The 25506-nt window shown below is 38.7% G+C and overlaps 1 protein-coding gene and 1 long non-coding RNA gene across 14 annotated transcripts in view; both read left to right on the forward strand.

The window, feature by feature from the left end:
- The window catches only part of B3GALT1 (beta-1,3-galactosyltransferase 1), a 590053-nt gene extending 584498 nt beyond the window's left edge, over positions 1-5555 (forward strand). For all 13 annotated transcript variants that reach the window (XM_067026247.1, XM_067026237.1, XM_067026240.1 and 10 more), the window contains one exon: positions 192-5555. In XM_067026247.1, the coding sequence (XP_066882348.1) occupies positions 421-1401 (981 nt within the window). In that variant the 5' untranslated portion in view covers positions 192-420 and the 3' untranslated portion in view covers positions 1402-5555. The remainder of the gene's footprint in view (positions 1-191) is intronic.
- Positions 5556-7159: 1604 nt separating this feature from the next.
- On the forward strand, positions 7160-10919 carry LOC136793598 (uncharacterized). The gene is made up of 3 exons (XR_010839127.1): positions 7160-7286; positions 10570-10703; positions 10846-10919. It is a non-coding gene; the product is annotated as an uncharacterized lncRNA (long non-coding RNA).
- The last annotated feature ends 14587 nt before the right edge of the window (positions 10920-25506 follow it).

The following is a 25506-nucleotide window of genomic DNA, read 5'->3' on the forward strand; positions in this document are numbered from 1 at the left end:
TATCCATAAACAACTTCTGTCAAGGGAAGAAAGGTAGAATGCTTGTGTCAGGGAGTTGTCAGTACTGATGGAAATGAATGCCTGTGTTTATTTTAATCAGGCATGGGTAATCCTTATACCCTTATTATATTTATTTGAGGATGTGAAATGACTAAATAAATCTGAATGACAACTGTACTTTGATTTTGCAGAGTTAAGAGGAAGATTTATGAGACATGGACCCTTGTATCAGATTTGGAGAAAAGTAGAATGAATACAGAGATGCCAGATGGCCACTGAGACCCATGGACAGTCCTGCACTCACGCTTCTCTGTCGAACTTTAAGATTAACTAGTAATATGCTACCTTTGCCAAATGAAAAGAAACTAATGGCAAGAAGGCATACTCTTCAATATTGGGAATAGACGTGCTCTCAAGACAATGGCTTCAAAGGTCTCCTGTTTATACGTTTTGACAGTCGTGTGCTGGGCCAGCGCTCTCTGGTACTTGAGTGTAACTCGCCCTACTTCTTCCTACACTGGCTCCAAGCCATTCAGCCATCTAACAGTTGCCAGGAAAAACTTCACCTTTGGCAACATAAGAACTCGACCTATAAACCCCCATTCTTTTGAATTTCTTATAAATGAGCCCAACAAATGTGAGAAAAACATTCCTTTCCTCGTTATCCTCATCAGCACCACCCATAAAGAATTCGATGCCCGGCAGGCGATCCGAGAGACCTGGGGGGATGAGAACAACTTTAAAGGGATCAAGATAGCCACTCTCTTCCTCCTGGGCAAGAACGCTGATCCCGTCCTCAACCAGATGGTGGAGCAAGAGAGCCAAATCTTTCACGACATTATCGTGGAGGACTTCATTGATTCCTACCATAACCTTACCCTCAAAACCTTAATGGGGATGAGATGGGTGGCCACTTTTTGTTCAAAAGCCAAGTATGTCATGAAAACAGACAGCGACATTTTTGTCAACATGGACAACCTTATTTATAAACTACTAAAACCCTCCACCAAGCCAAGAAGAAGGTATTTTACTGGCTATGTCATCAATGGAGGACCAATCCGAGACGTCCGCAGTAAGTGGTATATGCCCAGGGATTTGTACCCTGACAGTAACTACCCACCCTTCTGTTCGGGGACTGGCTATATCTTTTCAGCTGATGTGGCTGAACTAATTTACAAGACCTCACTCCACACCAGGCTGCTTCACCTGGAAGATGTATATGTGGGACTGTGTCTTCGAAAGCTGGGCATCCATCCTTTCCAGAACAGTGGCTTCAATCACTGGAAAATGGCCTACAGTTTGTGTAGGTATCGCCGAGTTATCACCGTGCATCAGATCTCTCCAGAAGAAATGCACAGAATCTGGAATGACATGTCAAGCAAGAAACATCTCAGATGTTAGGATTTTTACCAATGTAAATACGTTTCTTTTCTTTTTTAAGAAATGAGGCCTAGGGTGTAGGTATTTTACAGGTGTCACCAGAGGAAATGAACTGGTGAAGGGGTTTTGTAAAAAGCGTTTTTCCTTCCCACTCCTAGTTCCTTTCTTGGATTGCCAATTTACGTGTTAAGCTCTGCTCATAGAAACAATACATGAGTTAAAAGGGCCAGATTTCATTCTCAGGTCCTGAAGTATTGCATTTATCTCAAAAAGCAACTTCCTAACAACTGCTAGGATTTACATACTGTGCATCTGAGATAAAAATCTGGTTCTGGGAAACTAGAACTCACGGTAATGTCTTCATATCCTCTCTGCAAAAGTAAATAAGTAAATAACACTTTTTCAAAAACAATTCAGAAATAATGCACAGTCAGGGAGACACACTGGATGTGATTATTAATATTGTGTGTGCTGTTACATTGAATTTTTACATATATTGCCATGTAATGTGTACAGTATTTGCAGTTCCACCAAGAAATGAACTTAGTACCGGCAGGGAGGCTGCAGTTAAATAAATGGGAATTTAAACTTGAGAATTAAATATTCTGTATGTTTGGAAGACAACTCTGCTTGCTCATCCAAGGATTAAACCTGTTCAGCGGGTAGAATGTATATAAAACGCTACGTAACAAAATAAACAGGAGAATTTTTGTTCCTGCTCTTTCAGAACAAACATTACCTGGTGCCTCCAAGGAGATTTTGCCAAATGTAATCTCACCTGCTTCCCTCCATACAATGTCACTAAATACATTTCACACTTTCTGGCTCAGGCAGATACATGTATAGAAATAAGTTGGTAGGAGGCCAGAAGGATGATGTATCACATGGAGAAAAATATAAATTTATGTGTGCATTACAATTAACAAAAGCTTGCCACTAGTGTCAGATGCCCCTTCCATACCTTTGCAAAACACATGAGAAACTATTTGAACAGGGAGCAATGTTACTGAAGGATTTAGCCGCGCTGCTGATAGATGTAATCTCTCTAACATCTGAAACATACAAGTACCTCTAACAGCAATGCTGTTTGGGGGTGTTCTGCAAGCTCTGTGATTGAGGTTTATAGGAAGGAAGGGTGGGGAAGCTTGGGTTCAGGTTCTATTGCTGCCATCGTGTGGGTCACTTAAGCAGGCATCCTCACTTTGCTGTGCTTCAATATGCTCATTTATAAAACGGCTGGAAAAAACACCTACCTCACAGGTGCTGTGAGAGAAAATCACATTTGCTAAGTATTTTGGGATCCTTAGTTTAAAAGGTGCTACATAATGCAATGTATCATGCATTATGCTAAATGCTAAAACAATTACATAATTACAATGATGGTCATCACTAGTAGTAACATCATCTTAACATAATATCTGCCAAAATACAGATCAAATATGAACTATTAGTGCACCTGATTCTTCTAAGATTTTGACTTTTCCTTCAATATGTTAGGTGTTTGGGGAAGTTGCAATTTCTCTGTCATTTCTTCAGGTTTCAGTGAATAAGTTATTACTTCAGTGAATTGCCTTGATATCCCAGGCTGCTGAAAGGGAAGGCAGCTGCCTTTCTTTGGGGAGGAGCCTCTGGCTGGGGGTATATTATAGTCATTGAAGCACATGCTTTGCAAAATGTATCACATCAACTTAGATCTCAGGAAACATTTGATCTGAATTCTCGGTAAGAACTTTGAGGCCTGGTAGAGCTAGTCCACCTCTGGCAGAAGAAGAATAGACACTCAGCAAACCCACACATTGCACATTTCTACCATTCATTAGAAAACTTCTGTTTGTTTTCACTCAAAGAAAGCTCCACAACTGAAAGAGTGAACCTTTTTTTTTTTAACCTGACCTTTGCAAGCCCCCCTAGGAGTTGATAGCAAACAAGTAGATGAAATGTACAAATAGAAGTCATGGCTTATATCTTGAAAACACCGGATCTCTTTTTTCAGCCCAAGAGAACCCAATAGGAGATAGGTCTTTCCTTCCCTTAATACATCGTCATCTCAAGTCAGCAGGACTGCTGAGTTAGATTAGAAAATAGCATTAGGTATCCTGGAGAAAGATGGATCAGAATAAGGCGAGCCACCCTCCAACCCCCAACTCTCAACTGCTGTGCATTCCTAATCGCTGGAAAAGTCTCATGACTTTCAACTTGGTTTGCCTGTCAATCGTGAAGTCGAATCAAGGCTCAGTGTCACACCAACATCTTGCGTTTACCTTATGCTCAGTCGAGCCACTTTCGGTGTCAAGGAATTGCACAGTATAAGCATCATATGTGTACATCTGCGAGTCATTTTATATGTCTACGTGTGAGTAAATTATGAATAGAGCCCTTATCTTTAAAAGGGGCAAAAATCAGAGAATCGTGTCTTACAGAACTATTTCCTAACTTTTTTATGCTAGATAGTACCCATGTGACAAACATAAATATTCATCAAAGACCATATGTATATATTTTTAAAGGCATTTTTTTTTTCTTCTCCCCAGCTGTATGTATTGCTAGAATCGGCTTGCTATGTACATTTTCTTCTGCATGGAGCTTGGTGAGGCAAGGCCACTTGTCTGGTGTTTCAATAGCCTAAAGCATGTTTGCCCTTCGTTTTTTGAATGTTCCAAAAATGTTTAAGTCAAGTGATGAGGAAAAAGCTCTAATTTTCTACTTTTGTTAATTTTATGACACTGGCCAAATGATGATTTGTTAAGCCATTTTAAAATTTATTATCATTTCTTTGACATAAAATAGTGTTTCAGATAGCATTTTACCAGGAGTCATTCAGACAATTTTTACAAAAACCTGCTGACTATCCCTCCACCTGTTTTGTTCATTATGCATTGGATAACAAAAGGTATCAATACTTCTTGTCTGTACCCTTAAATTTTCATTTAAAGTTTTATTTTGGGGGGAAAAAAAAGCTTTTTATCTTTGGTGACTAGTTTGCGTGGCTTTGTGTCTCTTGTATTGAAGCAAATGCCAGCTTCAATATATATTATTGTATTTTTAAATAACCAGGATAAAAAAATGAAGATCATTTTCAATTTGTAATAAATTCAGAAGAACAAAACCCCTTTGCGTGATATGATATGGGGAAAAGAAACTCTTTACAGAGAAGCTAAGGAAGGAGTTTTTTCAATCAAAGCTCTTCTATCAAAAGACAATGGAATATTTACATAAAGCATCTGGGATTCATTTTCTACCTTTCCTAATATGTGGGTTTAGGGGGGGATTGATTATGTCATTTCTTCTGTAAAGGTGAAGATAGTTTTTATAAGCAACAGAGTAACTTGTGAATGAAAGAAGTAATTTACTAGAAACGCTTGTTGATGATAATTGACATTTAGGTATATCGTTATATATGAATGATTGTATTTATGTATTTATTTGTCAAAATTGTACATACTATTTCACCAACCGTAATTGTCTGTAAAAGTGTACTCTCCAGGTTTGTAGTACTACTTAGGGTTACATGGGTTGCCAATCAAGCTGCTAATCAGAATACTATTTTTTGTATCAATGTTATAAAACTGAAAAACGACAAATAGATGCTGAAAATGTCTTTACATTCAGTTTCTTCACCTTCCTCATGAAATGTAAACTGTTGATTGAAAGCACGATGCTAATGTATAAGCCCATCTGTCATGAGGAAGATTATGGTTCCCTAAAGCTGATTTTTTAAACCACTGGGACAAATAAACAGAAGGAGAACATATTTTCCACTTGGCTCTTTTCTGAAAGGATCTCTTTGGTGAGATGTGATTACTGAAATTAGCTGATGCCCTGTCGTATTATTAACCTTCCCCATAACCTCAGTATAGGTGACAGTTCAAACCATTTGGAGCTCATCCGCAAGAGCCCAGGGCAACTTAACAGTCAACTCAGAGATGATTTGGTTTAGTAGACTATGGGCTACTCCAGGATTTAGGAAACTATTATCTCCCTTGCCCTTTGGCAGCCTCATGAAAGTCTCTGTGTTAAATTTTATGGGTTGAACATGCCAAGAAATTGCAATCCAGAGAGCATTATACTGATAATGTATGGTGAACTAGGATATGTCAAATCTAAGGCAAAAGTGTCATTCTTATGTTTCACCCACATGTATCCTTTGGAATACTGCATACTCTTTTTAAAAAAGTTTGATGGGACTGGAAAAGTGCTATTCAGGCATTCTTTACAGCTGACAAGTAGATGCTGATTGCTGATGCCTCACTTTGCAAGCCATAGACTAATAGCTCTTTAAAGAGACAAAAGTTCCTTTTATTATCAATCTGATCTAGCTAAATAGGTCTTAACTTTTTAACGGATATTAAACTTTGGATCTACTAATGCTGTACCTCGGAGTTCAAAAGGTGAAGTCCATCAGGTAAGCTGAAACGTGAGTAGAACGATGAAAACATGAAATAGGTTTGTATTCAATGTGACTTTTTAAAAGGACCAACATCAAGAGCAGTGTTCTAAAAGTATGGTCTCAGACGGGGAACATCAGTGTCAAGTGGGAATTTGTTAGAAATGCAAATTCTTAGGTTCCACCAGAAACTTGGGGGGTGTGGCTCAGCATTCTATTTGAACAAGCCCTTTAGGTGATTTTCTTGCCCGTTAGATTTGAGAGCACTGATCAAGAGCAGGGGTTGGCAAACCACACTCTGTGAACCACATCTATCTAAGAATGGATTCACAATGAACATTTGCAATGACTCAAAGATAGGAGACACTAACGTTGAATTCCGACTAAGCAAAATATTATCCCAACAGGAAGAATTCTGCTTTTCTCATTAGTAGATGTGTATTGCAAAAAAAAAAAATTGTACTTAATTATTATTTTATTATATTTTGAACCCATCAATACAGAAGCTGCCAACATTTGTACTTTCCTATATCTTCAACTTTGCCTGTTGGCCTTCAAAGCTTAAAATATTTATTATCTGGTCCTTTACAGGAAAAGTTTGCCAACCTCTGATTTAGAGAAACAGGAAAACATCTGAAGAAGGTGCTACATATGAAATTCCTCCACTTGTCAATGAAAAGTCACATCAATAAAGCATCCTGGAATTGTCTCCATACAACCAGGGAGATGACAATAGAGTTGTGATAATGAATTGCATTAAAAACCGACAGCTGTGTATATTTTTAAAATATTTCGTTTGTCTCATAGTGATTTTTTAAAATGATAAAAGCTTGATTCTAATTGTAACAATTACCCAAAGCTTAATTAATATATTGCTTAAAGATATGTGGGTAGTAGACCTAAGAGGGTGGGTTTCATAAGCTCGATTATCATAATTACAAGCATTCTATTTTCTCATTTACTTAATTGATTGTTATAGCTTTCCAGATGAATTCATGCTGCTGGAAGAGAATTGAATACATTTCTGAGAGGAAAAAAAACCAGAAATGGGGCTGTTTAGAAAAGCAAGGTGTCCCAGAATATAATCCATGTGAGCATGAAAAATTTCCCTCGATAATATTTCCTTACCTCTTTGGTTAAAAGAGGCATTTTTGTGAAATGAAAAAGAAATGAATGAACTAGTGTTACTGATTCAACTACATCTATAATAACACAGGCTCCACTGTCTCTTCAGCCAGAGGTGCCTAGCACTCAAGAAGAATTTTCCATTTAGTTTTCCTTATAGAATCTATTAGTTTGGTACATTATGTCAACTATTTGTTATGCCTCTTGCAATGACCTCAGTCCTCACCTGGAGGGAGCATGGCATGAGAGGTGATTTATTCTCTCTCTGAGGTTTATTCCAGAGCACTTCCTCAGCAGTGGCTGCCTGATACGGCAGGCTGGGAAGACTTAACGTGTGGGCGTTGTGTGATGAAGATTATTTTTCAGCAGAGACAAAGGTGACCTCACCACGCATGAGGTGAGGAAAAAGAGAACATCAGAGACTTTCTCCCATTGCAAAACCTTAAATTTTCAGTGCCCATTACTCTGTTTTGTCATTGTCTTTGTTGTTTATTCCTAACAATAGCCCCCATGAGGTAGATGCTGCTGTTACCTCAACTGACAGATTAGGAAACTGAGGCAACAAAGAATTTTATAACTTCCAGGGTGAACTCAGGTCCTCTGGCTCTAAGAGCCATATTCTTAACCAATACAGCTGCATCTTAAAGGTAAGAACATATACACACACACACACCCACGTCCTATGCAACGCAGTGTAATTTTTAAAATTTGTTTTCAGACTGGAACTTCCCCCCCTTTCTTATTTTGTTATGATTTACGTACTTTAAAATTTACCCTTTTGAAGTGTACAGTTAGTTTTGACAAATGCATATGTTCCAGTAACCACCATCATAGTCAACATATAGAACAGTTCCATCACCTCCCCTGCAAATTCTCTCACACCTCTTCATAATCAGCTCCCTTCTCTACCCTCTGGCTATCACTGATCTGTTTCCAAACTTCTATTTTACATGAGATTTGCATTTTATTCAGTAGCCATCATATATATGTTTAATGTTTGTTGTCAGTCGTGCTTTTTCCTAAGGTAATGTGTTTGTCAGTTCACATTCTCTTGTGTATCAACTTAATTTTTTTGCTTGTTTTACTTTGCTTACTTTTGCTTTAAAAAAAGGTTTGTTTAGAAAAAGTTTCTTCGGATAACCCATTATGACAACTTGGTACAAAGAAAAGGAAAAATCTGAAAAGGAAGACAATAGAAAAAGACAACAAATCTTAAGATAATAGTTAAACAACATGAAAGTACAGGTAAAAGATTCAGGAATTTTAAAATAAACCACCATTGATTTGATAATATCCAAATCTAATGAATATTAATAAGAAGGTGCAAGTCAAAAATCTATAACCCCACTCACTCTGATCTAACCTAACTCACCGGGAGCTTTAATAGAGCTTCTATCCTTCAGAGCTCACACACACATTTCTGTGGAGTAGAAAGAACGATCTATAAGCTCAATCATACTTTTTCCCTTCTTGGAAGCAAAGGATCCTCTGGAGAGGCATCCATCACTTGCGAGCTCATTAAGAAGGCAAGCGCTCTCTGCACTCGGGGATTTGTCTCAAACCACACTCAGACGAGCTCTGCTTCTGTACCTGCCTGTGCTTCCTTTCTGCGGGCTTCTTCAACATATGCTAGTTCACATTTCCTTTAGGAAAAGGTAACTTCACCACTACAAGCTTCTCTTGAGACTTTCTCGGCAGAAGTTTCTGAGTTAACTGGAAAGCACGCCATTGGTAACAATGTGCCCCTCCATCTGGGAGGCCATCCAAGATACAGGCAGCATGGCTGTGGGAGAAAAACAGGAGGCTGGAGCATGCAGGCCAGCATGAAGGACATGTATGCTCTACAGCAATGCTTCTCAGATGGTAACGTGCCTAGTGATTACCTGGGAATCTTGCTAAAATGCAGATTAATAGTTTGGGGTATAACCCAAGGTTCTTATTTTCTTATGAGCTCTCAGACAATGCTGATGCTGCTCGTACATAGACTGCCCTTAGTAGCAAGACTCTAGGATTCAAGGTTAGATCTTAGACAGAGATACCAGCAGTCAATAAGCATTTGTGGGGCTTCCCTGGTGGCGCAGTGGTTAAGAATCTGCCTGCCAATCCAGGGGACATGGGTTCGAGCCCTGGTCCAGGAAGATACGACATGCCATGGAGCAACTAAACCCATGTGCCACAACTACTGAGCCTGTGCTCTAGAGCCCATGCTCAGCAACAAGAGAAGCCACCGCAATGAGAAACCTATGCACCGCAACCAAGAGTAGCCCTCACTAGATGCAACTAGAGAAAACCCATGTGCAGCAACGAAGACCCAACGCAGCCAAAAATTTAAAAAAATAATAAGTAAATAAATTTATTTTTTAAAAAATAAGCCTCTGTTATGGATTGCACTAGGGGCTTTTGTGTATATTGCCTCTTTAAATCTTCACAAAAACAAAAACTTGTTGGGAGGTGTTAAAGATTGAGTGAGGTTTGACTCTCTGGCATAGTCTTAGGTTAGAAGCTCATTCTTTTTACTTCTTGTATATAGTTTTTCTCTAAGTCCTTATGGGAGAAGGTTGAGGTCCTAGAGGAAGCAATACACCCAAGAAACAAAAACAATGGGAAGCAAAATACCACACTATTATTTCGCTGGTACAGTGTCCAGTAGCCCAATACAAGATTCTATCTTAAAACCAAGTTGCAACTCATAACTTAGGTCCAGATCAAAGATGGCTTCATCTGCTCACCAACCACCAAATGCTTACCAAGCCTAAGGAGAATACGATACCACAGGTAGAGGAGAAAGAGGAAAGCACGTACGGCCAGGCTACAGGGCTCCTGGTACTGGAGCATAGAGACAACCGGAACAGAAGAAAAGCAGCAGAGAGAGAAACACACACGTATGCTTCTGCCAACGAACAGTGACCCCCAAACAGGCATAAATGTGGCCTAACCATCATCTTGGAATATGGCCATTCAGAGGAGCAATGTTTAGGGTGAGAGGAAGGAAGTTTTTCTGGCATGGAATCAGAAACTAGGTGGTCCCTCCTAAGTAAGGAATCCAGCATTTATTATTGGTACCACTTTGGAGATGAGGAATCCAGGAGTCAAAGTAAGAGACTTCTCCTGGGTCCAAAATTGGTAACCAGAAAGATAGTATTCAAACTCTAGGTCTTTTGACTGGAGTCCAAATGCTTTTTCCCATTATATCATACTCTTCTCTATTCCATTTGCAATTTTGGAAACAAAGGAGGGGGAAACCCTGGTTTTAAAGGTTAGACGTAGCATTTTATCCAAGACCAAAAGGGCAGTCAGTGCTTGAAGTGCTTGAAAGTCAGTATACCAAAAAGACCCAGAGTCCAGATATGCAGCCCAAGGAGTATGCAGATAGCTGAGACAATAGCCTCAGAATCCAGGCAAGAGTCAGAGAAATAGGTTCAGAACATCCATCAGAATTACTTAATATTAAGTGGCAAAAAACAGAGAAGCAGATTTTTCAGGCAGAAACTCTCATCCAGGAATACTTTTAACTGCCATGTCCTGGGTTGGCTACAGGTTTCTCAGAGGGAGGGCTATAACTCTGCTTTGAATCTGGAGGCGACCTAGATCAGGTGCAGCCACAAATCACATAAATGTTTTCCAACAAGAACACCAAGCACACTTTGCAAAGGCTTTGCATGTGCTTTTTTATTTCCCAGTCAAACGGAGGGAGGAGAAAATGACTCTAAAGCGACAAAGGAGAAGTCAGCAACAGAGACAATGAGGACTTTGAAAGGAGACCAGGAGCAAAGAGCAGGAAGAAAGGGAAGAGAAGAGAAAGCAGTTAACTCAGGTGAGGGGGAAGGTCGGGGAAGGGTCACACCTGTTTTCATTTTACGTTGACCAATGCTTCTTTTTTGCTTTTGCTTTTGCTTTTGTGAAAAGTATCTAAGTGTCATAGATTTCAATCCATTTTCCTGCAAATTCTCTTGCAGCTAGAGAAGTAAAGAAAAAGGAGGGGAGCAGGGAGACTCCCCAGAGGCAGTTTTCAATTGTGCTTTTTTCTAAGGTAATGTGTTTGTGTCAGTTCACATTCTCTTGTGTACCAGCTTGATTTTTTTGCTCGTTTGTTTGTTTTGCTTTGCTTACTTTCGCTTTAAAATTATTCTCAGTTCTGATGCCCATACCAGAAATGCTACATTCTCTTGCATTAAATTTTGTAGACTTGCTATGGACTGGATCACAGAAATTAGACCTGCTTGGATTTCCATGGGCCTGGATTAAGTATTAAGTGAAATACCCAACATTTTAAGTAGAGAAAGAGATGGTTAGATTTTTTTTTTCTCCACACTAGAAAGCAGGTATAACCTAGAGCAACCTAGGTTTAAAGTCAATGTAAAGAGATTCACATTAAGTTTCTGATAAACTATAAAACCAATTTTAGTTGAGAAAGCTGTCATTTTGCTTCCTTACCCTTGGGGAGAGGCAGAATGTTGATGGAAGTCCATGAAGGCATATTCATTGATTCAACCATTCACTCAATGTTTATTCCTTGGAGGCTGACTAGGAACCAGATGCACTGTTAGCACAAAGTGTTATACATTTTAGGAGCGGATTTTCCAATATTCTTTCAAAGCTAAAGCTTCTTTGTTACCCAGAATCAGAATATGCTTAGAATTCCAAATCCCTGGTTGCCTTAGTAGGAGATTCTCCAGTGTAAAAGGACTTGTGATCCCATGATCATCAAGGCAGAATTGTCTATAGCTTGGTTTATGAAATCAGCATTATGAATAAACCTAATGCATTAGAATAAAGGTTAGTGTCTGTCAACCAGAAAAGAAATATAGCAATGCATATGTAGTCCTACATGTTTGTCTCTCAAATGCTAAATCCATTCTCATAGCAACATATATTGTCTTCGAGCCCCAGCCCCAAACAGGAAACAGTAGGTTTAATTTACATTATGTGCTTCCATTTCAAACAAATGGAAGATTACCAGGACTTTAAACAGGTTTAATAATTGAAGATGAAAACGTACTTCTGTGAAATTAAGAGAAGCAGATCGCACAATGGGTAATAGAATTTGCTGAAAAGCTTTGAGGAAGCAGACCTGTCCCAGCCCCCTGTCCTGAGTCAACAGCCATGCCCAATGTGTTTTCACAGCTATCTATGTGCAACTGGACATGGTTTGAAATCTCCAGACCGTTCAGCAGTTGCCCCACCAGGGCTGAGGCACCTCTCAGCTTGACTGATCTCCACCTACATACAAAGTAAGTGTTTGTTTAAAGTCTCTCCTACAGCGAGGTAGCCACTCCATGGTCTGGGATGATCTCCCCAATGCACACCACTATTTTACCCAAACTTCAAGACTCAGGTCAAATATTGCTCATTGATGTTCTTGATTGCCTTTCCATAATTCAAAGAATGGTGCAGGTGTGGGCAATCATATATTATGAGAGTTGAGGGACTACTCAAAATAAAAATCCTTCAGAAGTGCATTTGATGCTGCCGTGTAATCTCCCTAAATATGAAGTTCACCCAATATAATGCTAAAGTCACAAATACCCTCTAGTATCAACCCACTGGGGTAAGGGGAGGATTCCCTGGATCACTGCCCTTTGTGTTGAAAGAGCTGATGAGCTCCTTTAGAATGGATCAAACAATGATTTCCAGCCTTAGACTTTGCAGACATTATTTATCTTCTCCCAAATTTTGTTGATCTTTCAAAGAACCAAGTTTGGGGTTCATTTATTTTTCTCTATTGCTTTTATTTTCCTATTTTATTGATTTCCACCCTAGTCTGTATTATTTCTAGCCTGCTGCTTACTTTTGGTTTAACTTTTTTGTTTGTTTTTTGCATCATTTTGTCTTTTTTGCTTTTAAGTTTCTTTTGGAGACGTTTAGATTATTTATGTTAGACCTACCTTCTTTTCTGATATAGGCTTCTTTGGGTTATGTATTTCCCCTAGGCCACTGCATTAGCTGCATCCTATAAATTCTGATATGTTTTGTTTTTGTTTTCATTCAGTTCAAAATATTTTCTAACATCTCTTGTGATTTTTTTGACTCATATATTATTTAGAAGTGTATTTTTAAATTTTGAAATATTTAAAGATTTTCTAATGTCTTTCTATTGTTGATCTCCAGTTAAGTTTCATCATGGCTGGCAAACATACTTTGAATGATTTCATTTATTTTAAATCTATTGTGATTTACTGTTTTGTAGCTGCATATATAGTCTATCCTGGAAGATTTTCATATGCACTTGAAAATAATTTATATTTGGCTGTTATTTATAATTTTATTCTCTCTTTATTGATATTCTCTATTTATTAAACCATTGTTCTCATAGTTTACTTCTTTAGACATAGCTTTCTTTAATTCTTTAAACTTATTTATTATAGCTGATTTAAAGTCTTTGTCTAGTATTCATCATTTGGACTTCCTTGGGGACAATTTCTATTGAGTGTTTTGTTCCTCCAGATGGGTAGTACTTTCCTGTTTCTTTGTATGTCTCATAATTTTTTGTTGAAAACTGGACATTTTAAATAATACAATGTGCCAGTTCTGGAAATTAGATTTCTCCCCCATTCCTCAGGGTTTGTTATTATTGCTGTTTGTTGTGGTAGTTATTAACTATTCCTTTGTTTAGTGATCTTCCTGGACTAACTTTGTAAAGTCTACATTCTTTGTTGTATTGGCCACTGAAGTCTCTAATCAGTAAGGTTAGTGGCCAACTAGTGATTAGATAGAGACTTCTTTCTTTTGAAATTCTTGGGGTTCATTTTTTTGGGTTTTTTTTTTTTTTTTTTTTTTGGATAGAGGTTTCTTTAAATGCCTTGAACCATGTTTTCCAGCCTTTGCAAAGGGACTGTATGTGTGCATGCTTGACCATGCTTTCAGTGCTCTGGAAAGCTGTTTACAACTCTACCTTTGCTTTCACTTTCTGCTTGCACAGAGATTCTGAGTTAGCTAGAGTTATGGCCATCAGGCCTTCTTAAGTCTTTCCTGGGCACATACATAGCCTGGTACATATGCGTGGCCTTTTTGACACCCAGGAATATGCCAGAACTACTTTTCAAAGCCCCCTATGGACATCTCATTCTCCAGGATTTCTTTGAAGAACTTGGTCAGCCTCTTGTTAGTCCTACTGGTAACACTGTCTCAGGCAGCTATGATGTTAAACAATTGCCACTGATTGTATTTGACAAATGCTGTATGGGTAGGGCTGTTTTCACAGAGTGAGATCCATGTCAGCTGCAGTAAAGGCAAGCCCTGAGAATGGAGCCCATCAGCAAGTTGCCAGGCAGGTCAAATAGTGACAGCTCTCTGGTTATGGGGTATTTGGGGAGTTCCCAACTCATCGTGGGTTTCTGGGCTGCTGGTTTCCACAGCTGCCATAGTTGTTTTCAAGACTATTGCAGAGCTAGGGAGAGGTGGATAAGATTGGCAAATTAATACCCCACAAAGCTTGCTGTTCTTACAAAGGTCCAGCCATATTTCTTAAATAAACACTCCTCAGATCGTTGCAAGGCTTTAGTTAATTTACAGAGCTCTGATAAAGTTCATTTTGACAGTTGAGAGTTTTTTCTAATATTCTCACTGCTTTCATGGAGGAGCAGATTTTCAGAGGTCCTTATTCTACTATTCTGGAAAATGATTGTTGACAGTTCTTTGATTCATTCTCTCATTCACACAGTAACTGATAAAGGAGTGCTTTTTCATTCAACAAATATTTATTGTTATTTAGCATATGCCAAAAATTATTGTGCTAGGTATAGCTGAAACACAGTGTTAGAAGGTGGCGGCTGTAGAATATAGGGAGTAACTTATAGGTTTTAAATCACAATAGGTAGTGGTAGTGGGGTATTCACGGTAGTGGCAGTGGAGCTGGGATCAGACTGAAGAGTCATGTTTGGATTCAAATAGAATAGGTATAGATGACCACTTAAGTGCAAGACTGCGAGAGCAGGGGGAACATTTTCAGCACTCGTTTTTCAGAATTCCCCCTTGTCAATACAATTTGTCAATATCCTTTTTAACATAGATGATCTCATACACAATATAATAGTCTAGGTGTGCTCAGTGGTCCATCATCCCTAAACCACCTAAGCTTGGGATAGCTAGACTCATATTAAGCCTGCAATCAACTCAAACCTCCAACTTTTTTTTTTCCCATAAATGAACTCTTGCCTCTTCCTTTGTTACTCTGACTGAAGGAATGTGTGGGGAAGGGGAAGACAGGGAGGTATAGGTGGCTGCTCAGATCATTAGATGATCTTCATTCAATACTGTTTATTCTTAATTAGCCATAGTGAGATTTTAATTTTTTAAACCTTCTTACAGAAAGTATGAAAAATAAAAAAAATCAGCTATTAATCACACCATTCTAATGCAATGATTATTATTCTATATGTTCCCTTTAAATAATTTTCCTGTGTCTATTTTACTTATTAGTAATATTTGCCATGCAATCTGGAATCTTATTTTTGTTACTTAAAGTTATAAACATTTTTTGTGTGTGTTGTTCTGCTCTTTGTATATGTTATTTTTAGTGGATACATTACATTTCTGCTGGGGAACGTATTTTGATTTAATTAAAATGTCTACTACTATCAGATATTTCTGTCAAAGTGGCTCATAATTCCAAGAAGACTGAGAATCACTGGGTTAGTAAGTTGTATATGAAAATTGTTTATTATTTTCAGCTTTCTAAATAGAATTGCTACCTATCAGAAAAAGCACTAAGTTCACTAGGATCCACGAAGAGGGAAACATAGCCTGTGGTTCTCTTACAGAACAGAGCACATCTCTGGTGCTTTGGGGGCAGCTGTTCTACCATGCACTTAGGCTTCTCCAATGAAAGCCTAATTCAGCAAATATCAGGTTTTGGCATCTAGAGGAAGCACTCTTCTAGCAACACAGAGAGCACCAACATCTTCAGATCCTCACATTGATTTCAGTTTCCCTCTTAGGGACCTAGATGGGTCTTTATTTCTCACAGACAAAAAGGAATCAAATGCCTATGTTTAAGCAGGAACATTTACATGGTCTAGGCAGCTATCTGCCACACTTTCCTCAAAGTTTATTTTATTCTGTTCCCAGGAAAATAGACTGTGGAATTGGTTAAGAAGAGTCCTGTTCATGGTACCCAACACACCCTCTTTACATGCAAAGCCTTATTCAGTTTATTTTGAAATAAGCTCATGCTGGGAAGGGCTGCTTTTCTAAAAGTTGGGAAATGAAAGAGACAGTAGCAGATGCTCACTTGCAGGTTCAAAAAGAATAAAGTGATCAAAATACGCTGCCAGCCTCATTTATTAGATAATTAGAAGTTCTCCTATATCAATTGTCAGTTAGCCAAAAGAGGTGTAAGTTTCCTTTCCCCAATTCCCATTTCACATGCACCCACGTTTTGTGTGTCTACACAGAAACAAGCCAGAAGCTGTCTTTTCTTTGTCCTAAATAAACTGCATCTTCAAAGACTTCCCCTCCCACACAGAGGTTTGGGGTGACCCTGGGTGCATAACCCAAAGAGAGTTTCACTTTTATTGAGATGAATGGAAGCGAGTAAGTTCAGGACTGAAAGGGGCCGTTGAGATCATCTAGACCAGCGAGTCTCAAACGCCATCCATTTGCCAGTCTAGCTGATTACAAAAAACTTACCACTGGAGCTTTTAATAATACAGGTGATCACACCTCAACTCCAAGGATTCTAACAATGGGACGACATTGATGGATGATTCTTCTGCTTGGCCATGTTTGCAAACCGTTTTTAAATGAGAAAATGGAGGCCCAGAGAGAATGATATTCAATCAGTTATTCAATCAGTTATCAGGTATCTGTCAATCAGCTATTGACAGAGGTGAATCAAAATCCCCAGTCCTAGTTTTTCCATTCTATTGCACTGTCTTCCTAAAATTATAACGACAGGCTAAGTGCCTTCAGATACATTGAGGGTTCACAGAATAAAGCTCTAATGAGTTAAATGATCACTCATTTTGAGAGCAAAGCACTGTTTTCCTAAGTAAAGAAGACCCCTCAGTGGCTAATTATTTAACCATAGAATTCTAGTTAAAATGCTTTTTACATTTCCTAGGCTCTTCCCTATTACCCCAGCACAGCCTCACCTACGTGAGATGAGGAACAGGGTTGGGGAAATCTACTTGTTTACTTAGCAAATATTTAAACATAAGTCTAAGCACCTCCTAATATATCAGATTGTACTGGGTCCTAGGAATATAGCTAGTGGACAAAAGAGACATAGGCCCTACCATAATGAAGCTTATAGTTTAGAGAGTGTTAACGATAATCAAACAGACAATTTGCTATTGAGTATGGTGAGTGTTTTATGACAAGTGGATTATTAGGGAGTTACCAAAATTTTAAAGCCTTTATACAATTACAAAGGAATGATTTTGACCAACAAATCTTTCCTATTGATTCAAAATGGTCAAGGGAAATTAAGGATATGAATATATTCATAAGTGAGTAAAATTATAGCAGTTCAAGTCACCCAACCAGTGCTTATGGTAGAGTGAAGAGATTGGCAAATCCTTTTCTCAAAAAATAGCTATAGGGCTTCCCTGGTGGCACAGTGGTTGACAAACCGCCTGCCGATGCAGGGTACACGGGTTCGTGCCCCGGTCCGGGAAGATCCCACATCCCACATGCTGTGGAGCACCTGGGCCCGTGAGCCATGGCCACTCAGCCTGTGCGTCCGGAGCCTGTGCTCCACCGCAACGGGAGAGGCCACGACAGTGAGAGGCCCACGTACCACAACAAACAAACAAACAAACAAAAAGAAACCAGCTATAAAGCTCAATCAAATTCTCATAAACATCCATTTCAGGGTTCTGGAAATTGACTAAATGCAAACAACAAATTGAGGAATGTTGATTCACAAAAAGCTGCCAGAGCTCTATACAAGAACAGAGGGAATCTGTGGCGTTCTTTCCTGGGATGGTTCAGTCAGTGTGGTAATTTTGCCAGGGTGAAGCTAGCCATGAAAAGCAAGAGCTTTGTTGCTGGAGGGGACTCACTTGATTTGGAATAGAAAGTGAAAATCCATGTTTCACCAGGCTATTATAAAAGTAGCAGTATTAGTAATCAGCAACTCTGCTAAGTTAAGTTAGTTGCTCTGCTAGCCTGAAGTTGCAGTTCCGGTTGGGGAGGATAGTGTGACCAGAGACAATGCAGGACTTTAATGGAGAGATTTTGGAACAACACTGTTATTAATAGCTGACTTCTCATCTGAAACAGTGGAGACCAAAAGGCAGTGCTATGACATTCAAAATTCTTTTTTAAAAAGTCAGTGAATATATCTATATCTAGCAAAACTATCCTTCAAAAATAAAGATGAAATTAAAACATGCCTAGATGAATAAAAACTGAGCTACTTTGCTGGCAGTCTTGCCTTACGAGAATACTCGAGTACTTCTCAAGGACAGGAAATGGTACCAGATGTTAAGGAGGTTCTACAGAAAGAAATGAAAACTACTAACAGCCTGTACAAATCTTTGTCCTTCTCTTAATTACTTTAAGATATAAGGTTTGAACATTCAAAAATGGAATTAAGAAAACAATTCATTTACAATAACATCAAAAAGAATACTTTGGGGACTTCCCTGGAGGTCCAGTGGTTAAGACTTCGCCTTCTAAAGCAGGGGGTGTAGATTCGATCACTGGTTGGGGAGCTAAGATCCCACATGCCTCAGGGCCAAAAAACCTAAACATAAAACAGAAGCAATATTGTAACAAATTCAATAAAGACTTTAAAAATGTTCCACATCAAAAAAAAAATTTTAAAGAATACTTTGGAATAAATTTAACAAAAGTAGTACAAGATCTGTATACTGAGAACTACATGAATTACTGAGGTAAATCAAGAAGATCTTTAAAAACAGAGAGGCATTCCATGTACATGGATTAGAAGATTCAATATTCAAAATCCCAGTAGGTTTTTGGTTTTTTTTTTTTCAATTGACAACCTGATCCTAAGATTTACATGGAAATGCAAAGAACGCAGGATAACCAAGACAGTTTTGAAGGGAAAAAAAAACAGGAAAAACCTGAAGGATTTACATCACCAAATTCCAAAACTGACTACAAAGTAAATCAAGATGGTGGGGTACCTGTGTAAGGATAGAAATATAGATCAATGGAATAGAATTGAGGGTTCAGAAATAAATCCTTACATTTATGGTCCAATGATGTTCAAAAAAGGTGCCAAGACAATTCAATAGGGAAAGAATAATCTTTTTAAAAAATGATCTGCAACAGTAAGATATCCTCAGGCAACGAAAATGATTTTACCTCACTGATACCTCACACCACACACAAAAATTAATTCAAAATGGATCATAGATCTTAATGTAAGAGCTAAAATTCTGGTCTGAAAAAAAATGAATCTAAGAATTACCAAATTGGAATGTCATTTTGTTGTGTCCAGAAGATACTGTCCCCAGGGAATCCAGGAACACTCAAACACTGCCCCATTAACATTACCGAGGGAAGATGAAATCACAAGGAACAACAGCTGAAGAAAGTCACAGCACCATCTTACAATTAATGTGGGTATGAGCCCCAAATCTGAATGATGAAAACTGTGGTAAACTGAATCGGAGAGCCTAGAATTGAACCCCCTTTCTTTAATTGGCATTTTTCCCAGGTTAAGTAATCAATGATCTGATCCAAACTGGCTTAAGAAGAAAGAATGTATTGGGTTGTAAATGAGAAGTTCAAGGGTGGGACTGGTTTCAGGGATGCTTTGTCCTGTAGCTCAGCCCCCAGGTATCTTTCCATCCATATCACAACACACTCCTGTGTATTAGCTCCATTCTCAGGCAGGCTGTCCCTTTGTGACTGATGATGGCCACCAGAAGTTCCAACCCAACATCTTCCCATCACAAGTCCAGTGGAAAAGAGCCTTTTCCTAACAGTCTCGGAAATCGTCTCGTTGGTTTCTTCTCCCTGAAACAAACAGTGTGGCCAGGGGGGTGCAATGCTGTGATCGCCCAGGCCTGAGCCACTTGCTCCAGGGGGTGGGAGCTCCACCCAACAAATATAAATGGACGGTGGGAAAGAGATAAACTGGATAACTGTTTCCAGGAGAAGAGTGAATGGGTGCTAGGAAGTAAAAACAACAAAGGTTTCCACTACAGCCTTATTCTTCTGAGCTAATAATTTTCCCTTTGTTTCATGCAAGATACAACTAGAAAACATCCATCAGACCCAGAGGGAGAGAGAAAAAGCAGTAAAAAGTACATGTGAAAATCAAACTTTAAAAAAAAAGAACAAGAGATTGGTTCAAGAAGGCTGAGTAGAAGGACGTGCTCTCACTCCCTCCTGCAAGAACACCAGAATCACAACTAACTGCTGAACAATCATCGACAGGAAGACGCTGGAACTCACCAAAAAAGATACTGCACGTCCAAAGACAAAAGAGAAGCCACAATGAGACAGTAGGAGGGGCACAATCACAATAAAATCAAATCTCATAACTGCTGGGTGGGTGACTCACAAACTGGAGAACACTTATACCACAGAAGTCCACCCACTGGAGTGAAGTTTCTGAGCCCCACGTCAGGCTTCCCAACCTGGGGGTCCAGCAACAGGAGGAGAAATTCCAAGAGAATCACACTTTGAAGGCTAGTGGGATTTGACTGCAGGACTTCAACAGGACTGGTAGAAACAGAGACTCCAATCGTGGAGGGCACACACAAAGTAGTGTGTGCATTGTGACCCAGAAGAAGGAGCAGTGACAGCATAGGCGACTGAACCACACCTACCTGCCAGCATTGGAGGGTCTCCTGTGTGGGGGGTGGTGGTGGTGGAGGGGGTGGCTGTGGCTCACAGTGGGGACAATGACACTGGCAGCAGAAGCTCTGGGAAGTACTCCTTGGCATGAGCCCTCCCAGAGTCAACCATTAGCCCCACCAAAGAGCCCAGGTAGCCTCCGGTGTTGGGTCCCCTCAGGCAAAAAAACCAACAAGGAGGGAACCCAGCCCACCCATCAGCAGTCAAGAGGATTAAAGTTTTACTGAGCTCTGCCCACCAGAGCAACAGCCAGCTCTACCACCACTAGTCCCTCCCATCAGGAAACTTGCACAAGCCTCTTAGATAGCCTCATCCACCAGAGGGCAGACAGCAGAAGCAAGAAGAACTACAATCCTGCAGCCTGTAGAACAAAAACCACATTCACAGAAAGATAGACAAGATGAAAAGGCAGAGGGCTGTTTACCAGATGAAGGAACAAGATAAAACCCCAGAAAAACAACTAAATGAAATGGAGATAGGCAACCTTCCAGAAAAAGAATTCAGAATAATGATAGTGAAGATGATCCAGGACCTCGAAAAAGAATGGAGGCAAAGATTGAGAAGATTCAAGAAATGTTTAACAAAGACCTAGAAGAATTAAAGAACAAACAAACAGAGATGAACAATACAATAACTGAAATGAAAACTACACTAGAAGGAATCAATAGCAGAACACCTGAGGCAGAAGAACGGATAAGTGACCTGCAAGACAGAATGGTGGAATTCACTGCTGCAGAACAGAATAAAGAAAAAAGAATGAAAGGAAATGAAGACAGCCTAAGAGACCTCTGGGACAACATTAAACTCAACAACATTCGCATTATATGTGTCCCAGAAGGAGAAGAGAAAGAGAAAGGACCTGAGAAAATATTTGAAGAGATATAGTTGAAAACTTCCCTAACATGGGAAAGGAAATAGCCACCCAAGTCCAGGAAGTACAGAGAGTCCCATACAGGATAAACCCAAGGAAAAACACACCAAGACACATAATAATCTAATTGGCAAAAATTAAAGACAAAGAAAAATTATTGAAAGCAGCAAGGGAAAAATGACAACATACAAGGAAACTCCCATAAGGTTAACGCTGATTTCTCAGCAGAAACTCTACAAGCCAGTAGGGAGTGGCATGATATACTCAAAGTGATGAAAGGGAACAACCTACAACCAAGATTACTCTACCCAGCAAGGATCTCATTCAGATTCCATGGAGAAATCAAAAGCTTTACAGACAAACCAAAAGCTAAGAGAATTCAGCACCACCAAACCAGCTCTACAACAAATGCTAAGGGAACATCTCTAAGTGGGAAACACAAGAGAAGAAAAGGACCTACAAAAACAAACCCAAAACAATTAAGAAAATGGTCATACATATCGATAATTACCTTAAATGTGAGTGGATTAAATGCTCCAACCAAAAGACACAGGCTCACTGAATGAATACAAAAACAAGACCCATCTGTATGCTGTCTACAAGAGACCCACTTCAGACCTAGGGACACATACAGACTGAAAGTGAGGGTATGGAAAAAGATATACCATGCAAATGGAAATCAAAAGAAAGATGGAGGAGCAATACTCATATCAGATAAAATAGACTTTAAAATAAAGAATGTTACAAGAGACAAGGAAGGACACTACATAATGATCAAGGGATCAATCCAAGAAGAAGATATAATAATTATAAATATATATGCACCCAACATAGGAGCACCTCAATACATAAGGCAACTGTTAACCACTATAAAAGAGGAAATCGACCATAACACAATAACAGTGGCGGACTATAACACCTCACTTACACCAATCGACAGATCATCCAAACAGAAAATTAATAAGGAAACACAAACTCTAAATGACACAAGAGACCAGATGGATTTAATTGATATTTATAGGACATTCTATCCAAAAAGAGCAAATTACACTTTCTTCTCAAGCGCGCATGGAACATTCTCCAGGATAGATCACATCTGGGTCACAAATCAAGCCTCAGTAAATTTAAGAAAATTGAAATTATATCAAGCATCTTTTCTGACCACATCGCTGTGAGATTAGAAATGAATTACAGGGTAAAAAACATTAAAAACACAAACACATGGACGCTAAACAATATGATACTAAATAAGCAAGAGATCACTGAAGAAATCAAAGAGGAAATCAAAAAATACCTAGACACAAATAACAATGAAAACACGATGGTCGAAAACCTATGGGATGCAGCAAAAGTAGTTCTAAGAGGGAAGTTTATAGCTATACAACCCTACCTCAAGAAACATCTCAAATAAACAATCTAACCTTACACTGAAAGGAACTAGAGAAAGAGCAACAAACAAAACCCAAGTTTGCAGAAGGAAAGAAATCATAAAGATCAGAGCAGAAATAAATGAAATAGAGACAAAGAAAACAATAGCAAAGATCAATAAAACTAAAAGCTGCTTCTTTGAGAAGATAAACAAAACTGATAATCCTTTAGCCAGACTCATCAAGAAAAAGAGGGAGAGGACTCAAATCAATAAAATTAGAAATGAAAAAGGAGAAGTTTACAAGAGACACTACAGAAATACAAAGCATCCTAAGAGACAACTACAAGCAACTCTATGCCAATAAAATGCACAACCTGGAAGAAATGGACAAATTCTTAGAAAGGTATAACCTTCCAAGACTGAATGAGGAAGAAATGGAAAATATGAAGAGACCAATCACAAGCACTGAAATTGAAACTGTGATTAAAAATCTTCCAACACACAGAATTCACTAGTGAATTCTATCAAACTTTTAGAGAGGAGCTAACACCCATCCTTCTCAAACTCTTCCAAAAAATTGCAGAGGAAGGAACACTCCCAAACTCATTCTATGAGCCCATTATCACCCTGATACCAAAACCAGACAAAGATGCTACAAAAAAAGAAAATTACAGACCAATATCACTGATGAATATACATGCAAAAAGCCTCAACAAAATACTAACAAACATAATCCAACAACACATTAAAAGGATCATGCACCATGATCAAGTGGGAATTATCCCAGGGATGCAAGGATTCTTCAATATAGGCAAATCAATCAATGTGATACACCATATTAACAAATTGAAGAAGAAAAATCATATGATCATCTCAATAGATGCAGAAAAAGCTTTTGACAAAGTTCAACACACATTTATGATAAAAACTCTCCAGAAAGTGGGCATAGAGGGAAGCAACCTCAACATCATAAAGGCCATATACAACAAACTCACAGCAAACATCATTCTCAATGGTGAATAACTGAAAGCATTTCCTCTAAGATCAGGAACAAGGCAAGGATGTCCACTCTCACCACTATTATTGAACATAGTTTTGGAACTCCTAGCCACAGCAATCAGAGAAGAAAAGGAAATAAAAGGAATACAAATTGGAAAAGAAGAAGTAAAACTCTCAATGTTTGCAGATGACATGATACTATACATAGAGAATCCTAAAGATGCCACCAGAAAACTACTAGAGCTCATCAATGAATTTGGTAAAGTTGCAGGATACAAAATTAATGCACAGAAGTCTCTTGCATTTCTATACACTAATGATGAAAAATCTGAAAGAGAAATTAAGGAAACACTCCCATTTACCACTGCAGCAAAAAGAATAAAATACCTAGGAATAAACCTACCTAGGGAGACAAAAGACCTGTATGCAGAAAATTATAAGACACTGATAAAAGAAATTAAAGATGATACCAACAGTTGGAGAGATATACCATGTTCCTGGATTGGAAGAATCAATATTGTGAAAATGACTATACTACCCAAAGCAATCTACAGATTCAATGCAATCCCTATCAAATTACCAATAGCATTTTTAACAGAACTAGAACAAAAAATCTTAAAATTTGTATGGAGACATAAAAGACCCCGAATAGCCAACCAGTCTTGAGGGGAACAAAGTGGAGCTGGAGGAATCAGACTCCCTGACTTCAGATTATACTACAAAGCTACAGTCATCAAGACAATATGGTACTGGCACAAAAACAGAAACATAGATCAAAGGAACAAGATAGAAAGCCCAGAGATAAACCCACGCACCTATGGTCAACTAGTCTATGACAAAGGAGGCAAGGATATACAATGGAGAAAAGACAGTCTCTTCAATAAGTGGTGTTGGGAAAACTGGACAGCTACATGTAGAATAATGAAATTAGAACACTCCCTAACACCATACACAAAAATAAACTCAAAATGGATTAGGGACCTAAATGTAAGACTGGACACTATAAAATTCCTTACAGGAAAACACAGGAAGAACATTCTTTGACATAAATCACAGCAAGATCTTTTTTGATCCACCTCCTAGAGTAATGGTAATGAAAACAAAAATAAACAAATGGGACCTAATGAAATTTAAAACTTTTCCACAGCAAAGGAAACAATAAAAAAATTAAAAGACAACCCTCAGAATGGGAGAAAATATTTGCAAATGAATCAACGGACAGAGGATTGATCTCCACAATATATAAACAGCTCATGCAGCTCAATATTAAAAAAACAAACCACCCCATCCAAAAATGAGCAGAAGACCTAAATAGACATTTCTCCAAAGAAGACATACAGATGGCCAAGAAGCACATGAAAAGCTGCTCAACATCACTAATTATTAGAGAAATGAAAATCAAAACTGCAATGAGGTATCACCTCACACCAGTTAGAAAGGGCATCATCAGAAAATCTACAAACAACAAATGCTGGAGAGGGTGTGGAGAAAAGGGAACCCTCTTGCACTGTTGGTGGGAATGTAAATTGATGCAGCCACTATGGAGAACAGTATGGAGGTTCCTTAAAAAACTAAACATAGAACTACCATATGACCCAG

This window comes from Kogia breviceps, chromosome 2 (assembly GCF_026419965.1).
Source record: "Kogia breviceps isolate mKogBre1 chromosome 2, mKogBre1 haplotype 1, whole genome shotgun sequence".
In the NCBI taxonomy this organism is placed as follows: Eukaryota; Metazoa; Chordata; class Mammalia; order Artiodactyla; family Physeteridae; genus Kogia; species Kogia breviceps.